We start from the raw sequence: 6,087 nt of genomic DNA, 5'->3' as shown, positions 1-6,087 counted from the left end.
ACAGAGCGAGACTCCGTCTCACAAACAAAAAACAAAAAACAAAGAAAAACAGTAAAATAAAATAAAATAAAAAATACAATGACCTCATGGAATCTAAGGGATGTCCATGTGTAGGTACCTGAGGCTCAGGAGAGGGATTGCAGCTGGAAATACAGATTTCGGGGTTTGGGAAACCATGGGAATGGGTGATATTACCCAAGAGGACTGTACAGGGTGTGGAACCCAAAAGTGAGGGTGGAAGCTGAGAGGTGCTCACATCTAGGGGGAATGAGAGGAGAAGGAGCTCTGCATGATGAGTGAGAGGGAGAGGTTGGAGCATGGGAGGAGCATGGGGGAGAAGGTCCCCGAAATCAGGGCAGGAGATGTCTGGAGGGCAGCGGGGAGGAGTGGAAGGGGTTTCCATGATCAGGGCAGGTTTCATGGAGGAGGTGAGCTCTGAGAGCCAGGTGGATGGCCATGGGGAGAAGTGGAGCCAAGGCAAGAGAGACTATAGTTGAGCACAGGGACAGGTGTGTTGGGTGCCCTGGAAGGGCCCAGTCTGGCTGCAATGGCACCTCCTTGTGTGGGAGGACTGAGGAACAAGGCTGGAAGGGCAGGGAGGGGCCAGATGATGGCCAAATTGCAAAATGTCTCATGCTATTTGGGTTTTCTTCTTCTGACCAGGACAGGGTGTCAGAATAGGCAGAGAGCCACTGGCCTGGCCAGGCTTCGCTGTGTGGGACAGAGGCTGATCTCTGACCTGGGAAATGGAGGAAAACTCTAGCACTGTGTGCCAAATGGGGTCCATGAACCTGCAGAGGGGCTGGAGAGAGTCATGGAGGGGATGCCGGAAGGGGCTCAGGGTTTGCGCCGCGTTCCACATAGTGGTCCCACGTTGGGGGCGTACACTCTAGGAGGCTCTGGGAGGTGCCCAGGTGTTGGGCCAGGGGCCAGTTCTACCACTTGCTCAGATCGGGAGGCCTTGCTTGGGACCACGTGGGTGCCCTGGGAAAAGCAGCTGTGGGCAGGATTGCATTCAGACCCCATCCTATCTAGAAGTCCCTTCTAGAAGAGAGGACCTCTGAGCTGTGGTCCTGGGGAATATGCATCCTGGCCTTGCCTGGACACTGGAAACTGGGGGCTCAAAAAGTGGGGCCCGTGAGTCCTCACCCAGAGAGGCCCTAGCTGGCCTGAGTTGGAGGCACAGCCCTGGCAGGCCTGGCAGTCACATGGGCTGGCACCACTGTGTTGTAACTAGCCATTGATCCCACCACACCCAGCACCAGTCAGCAGAAGAGGGAGCAAAATGTGTTTGGGGTCCTTGCTCCACTCCCATTCATTCGTCCACACTCACTGAGCATTTACTGTGTGCCATGTACCACAGGCATCAGAGGCGACTTGCACAATAGGTTGTACCCACAGAAAGTGCAGAGTGTAGGAAGGGTGACAGACAGTGTCAAGAGAGAGAGCCCAGAATTAAAGTCAGGAGACCGAGGTCTGGACCTGGCTCTGCCGTTCCCTTCCCAGTGACTGAGGGCCAGTCAGTGTCTCTTTCTGTGTCTCCAGATGAGGGAGCTGAGGTTCTTCTGAGGTTCATCTCTAAAGTTTTTCTTACCTGCAGATTCCTACCTGTGTCCTGGGACTCATCCTCACTTTGGGGAATTCTGGCCAAGAGGGTGGGGAGAGAGAGATTTGGTGGGATGGGGAAGCACAGGCCGATTCTATAATCAGTCAGTCTTGGGCTTGGGTCCTGCTTGTGACAGGGACAGGCACTACCTGTGTCAGCAAGAGATGAGCTGTGTGTGTCTTTGGGCGTGAGGTGTTTGTGGGTCTCGAGTTCCCCACAGTGTACAGAATCGAGGTTGGTTAGCATTCTGCCCCTGCGCATGTGCGTTTGTGTCAGTGGAGCTCGAGCCGTGCATTCGATGTGGACGAGGTGGATGGATGTGTCCATACGTATGTGCCTGCAGGTGGGTGCACACGTTACTGCATTTGTGTAGAATATGTAGCAGGTCTGCAAGTGTGTACAGAACCACAGATGCCTAGAATGTCAAAGCATTTCTATTGATGATAACAATTGGAGTAATAATTCTAATAATAACAATAGTTAGCACTGTCCTAAGCACTTTCATGTTTATATGTATATTCCTCACAACAACACTATGAATAGGGAATCTTGATTTTAAAAGTAAGAAAACTAAGACTCATAGAAGCAAAGTTTTTAGCCCAGCTGGTGAGCACCAGCTGGTAAGTGTTAGCACCGGAACTTGAACCCAGGCAGCTCGTTCCGAGATCTGAGCTCTGAGCCATTCCGTCTGAGGTCTGTGAAGTTTTTTTTTTTTTTTGAGACGGAGTTTTGCTCTTGTTGCCCAAGCTGGAGCGCAATGGCGTGATCTCGGCTCACCACAACCTCCGCCTCCCAAGTTCAAGCAATTCTCCTGCCTCAGCCTCCCGAGTAGCTGGGATTACAGGCATGCACCACCACCATGCCCGGCTAATTTTGTATTTTTAGTAGAGATGGAGTTTCTCCATGTTGAGGCTGGTCTCGAACTCCTGACCTCAGGTGATCCACCGGCCTCGGCCTCCCAAAGTGCTGGGATTACCGGCATGAGCCATTGCGCCTGGCCTGAGGTCTGTGAGTTTAACAGAAAACATACAGGCCAGAGAGAGCAGATGGTTTGTGTAGGATCAGAGAGAGCCTGGAGTGTGTGTGTGTGTGTGTGTGTGTGTGTGTTGTGTGCATACCCACTGTCTGGGCCACGTCAGCAGGTGTGCCTGTGGGCATGTCAGTGTGCAGGGCAGCCTCTGTGTGTGTCTCTGGATGAACATATGGGGTATAACATGTTTTGCCAAGTACTTCAGGACAGCGTAGTGAAGCAGAGGTCTTCCTTTATAAAGGGCAGAGGAGCAGGGAGAAATGGACCGGCCTATTTTTTTCTTCTGTCTTTGGGCTGGCCTGAAGGAAGTGGTGAACCCAGCCTGGGCCTATGGCAGGGCCTCCCAAATCTGGCTGCATCCTAGAATCACAGTTTTTGGGACTCTCCACCCACAGGCGGAGATTATGCGGCTTAGGGCAGGCAAGAAATCTCTGATGAATTCCCTCTTCCCTGCCACCTTTTTGGAGGAGCCCTCTCTAGACCTAGCTCAATTTTCTCAGTGCCTGACGTGTGAACTTCCTCATAACACCAATCATTTAAACTATGAGCACCTACAACTCTGTCACCTGCACATGTGGGGAAAGGGGAGGGAAACTGTGAAAGCAGGCACAATTGGGGCTATTTAAAAGTATCTATTGTTCTTTGGTGATGGTGTGTGTGTGTGTGTGTGTGTGTGTTTCCACACACCTGGCTTTCTTCTCAAGGAAATTTAAGGTGCAAATTAGGAGTGGCGGGAAAAGCTAGGGCAAGGGTGAAGCAGGCTAGCAAGTGTGTAATTTGGGGAAGGGCTGTTTGCCTGCCTTTATCTTTTGTCTCTGGCTGGTAGCACAGCAGGTCAGCAAGCCCTGAGTACACAGACACTGCCCGGCAGGCACCAAAGCATTTCCCTGCCACGTGCTGGACAGTGTGCTAGGGTCTGGGGGACAAAGATGAATAAAGCTGCCCAATCCTGCCCTTTTGGAGCTCAAGGTCATAAGCGGTAGGGTGGAGATGCAAAGGTCTAGAAAGATGTTTACAATCCAGGTCCATCAGGGAGGTAACAGAGCACTCTTATCTGCTAGAAGCTGGGAGCTTGCAGGGGAGGGAGCTGGAGTGGTCTCACACAGGTGGTATTTCAACTGGTGTGAAGACAAGCAGGTGGCCACAAGTGGTGCCCAGTCTGAAGGGCAAGAGCACTCTGGGATTCAATGCCATCCTATGAAAATCTGCCTGGCAGCTTAGCAAACTCTGGCTGGAATGTTAAGCCACCCACATGTGCTGTGAGAGGGGGTTTTGGGCAACAGTGGTGCCTCTGTTCCTTGGTCTCTCTGGGTGGGCCTTAGACCCCTAAACTTTAGTGCAGATGGGACTAGCTCAGAAGGATCCTAGGTTTGGCCAAAAAGAAGATGAAAGGGAAAGCAAGGTGGGAGCAAAGCCAGCCCTATTAGAATGTTCTCCCTCTTCCCCACTCTGCTAGAGGCTCCATGCCAAGTCCCTTGTGCCCCCACTTGACAGCAGCAAGGGATGCTGGAGCTGAGTGTCCCAGACCCCCTCCTTCCTGGAGGAGCTGGCCCAGTCAGTCCTTGTTGCCGCTGTAAAAGCTATTTCAACTGGCCTCAGTCTCAGGAAGAGAGAGGGTCAGGCTGGGAGAGGTCTGGTAGCACCCTGGGCGCCATTTCTACCCCCACATATCTGGGACACATCCACTTCACTCGGAGGGCATGGGGACACAGGGCAGGATTCTTCCTGAAGGAGATGAGGCAGCAGCTCTGCCCAGCCTCGTACACAGGCTGCCTGGTGGCTCAGCCTTTGAGGGGGCAGGGGAAAAGCCACTTTCAAGAAAATACTTCAGTTTGCCCCTCCTCCTACGAGTCCATCCCTTCCCTCATTTGGAAGAGTGATTTAAAATTAGATACTAAAATGGCTCCGTGAAGAGTGCAGCATTTACTCTATGGCGGGTGCTGTTCCAAGTGCTGCATCTTATAACATTGAATCCTCACGACCACCCTTTGAGGTGAGCACCATTATGACCCCCCATTTTACAGAGGAGGAAGCTGAGGCTCAGAGAGGTGCAGTAACTTGCTCAGATTTTAAGTGTTGGAGTTGGGATTCAAACAGAGTAATTGGGCTCTAGAGTCCCACCTTATGCCGCATTGTCACCCAGATCCCAACACTTCCCTGTGATGGGACGGGGGTACCAAGGCGGAGGGAGTACAGGGAACGTTTCTGAGATCTAATGAGTAGCATGGAATCTAGCTGGGGAGACAGGCAGCACACAGCTGTCAACACATGGGAAGGAACTCTCTCAGAGCACAGAGCCACCTTCCCAAGAGAAAGAGTTCCCCAGTCCAGAACAACCCTGAGCTAGGTAGTACTAAGCCGGGAAGGCTTCTCGGAAGAGGTGAGTGACCATGGTCTCCTTGCAGAGACCATAGTGTGATAAGTTCCAGAGAGGAGGAGGAGGGGGAATGGCGTTGGAGGCCAGAGCCTAGATTCTGACCTTGGGGCAGGTGGTTTGCACCCTCCTCCACCCTGCCTGACCCCGCCCACTTGCCCGGGACGCCGGTGCCGCAGGGGCTGTGAGCGGTGGGTGGCCCCGGAGACGGAGCTGTCGAGTCTGTGCCTGACACCTCTTTTCCCTCCACTCTCTTGGTCTCTTTCAGTTGGAGGAGGACAGACTCTCGGGGCACTCCCTCCCGCGGTACAGCCCCCTGCGACGACTGGCGTCCTCCGTGTTCTCCTCCTCCACGCTGGAGACGGAGCATTACCCTCACCCCGGCGGCGGCGGCTCCTCGGGCTCCTCCGGTTCCCTCATTCAGCGCAGCCGCTCGGCCGAGAGCAGCCCTGTGCGGGCGCCCCACCGGCGCCACGCGCCCCTCGCTGCTGGCAACCACAGACTCATGCCCTCGGTGCTCCGCATCTCGCGGTCCCAGCTGCAGCAGGTGTGGGCCCGGTTCACCCACAAGACCTAGGCTGGGCCCCCCCCCTCCTGGAGGGGGCAGGTGGGGGGGGGTGGGGAGCAGGCAGAGACCATGGTTCCTTCCCAGGACGCAATAATCACACACTCACACCCCATCCCACCCCATCATGCAATACAGCCCCCCTAGAACGTTGGCCCAAGGTACTGTAATACTCCCACCCCAAGCAGAGTCTTTGTCCCACGCCCCCCATCAGCTCCCTTTGTAGGTGCCAGCCAAATGGTGCAGGGAGGGGTGGGGCTGGTGGTACAGTTTCCAGGACAGGGCAGGCGCGCTCAGCTGGAGCCACTGGTGGGTCCAGAGTCCAGTGGAAAGTAAGGTATCAGGGAGATGAGGCCTGCAGGGCCAGAGGCACTCTGGCATAGGCTTTGTTCTGTTTAATTTGTGATCTCTTGGCATGGCTGGGTCTGATCCACCCCGAGGGGCTGGCAGGAGACCAAGACCCTCCTTGCGTGGTGTGTGTGTGTGTGTGTGTGTGTGTGTGTGTGTGTGTG

At 54.2% G+C, this 6,087-nt stretch overlaps 1 protein-coding gene across 1 annotated transcript in view; it reads left to right on the top strand.

Annotated features, from left to right (window-relative positions):
- Window positions 1-6,087, top strand: part of TTBK1 (tau tubulin kinase 1) — a 44,134-nt gene that overhangs the window by 21,863 nt on the left and 16,184 nt on the right. Inside the window, exons 13-14 of the mRNA XM_011960440.1 lie at window positions 1,883-1,949; window positions 5,279-5,557. Coding sequence (XP_011815830.1) covers window positions 1,883-1,949; window positions 5,279-5,557 — 346 coding nt within the window. The remainder of the gene's footprint in view (window positions 1-1,882; window positions 1,950-5,278; window positions 5,558-6,087) is intronic.

Source organism: Colobus angolensis, unplaced genomic scaffold (genome assembly GCF_000951035.1).
Source record: "Colobus angolensis palliatus isolate OR3802 unplaced genomic scaffold, Cang.pa_1.0 Scaffold51, whole genome shotgun sequence".
NCBI lineage: Eukaryota > Metazoa > Chordata > Mammalia > Primates > Cercopithecidae > Colobus > Colobus angolensis.
The sequence above is the reverse complement of the archived record's forward strand: the minus strand, read 5'-3'. Positions and strand labels throughout refer to the sequence as shown.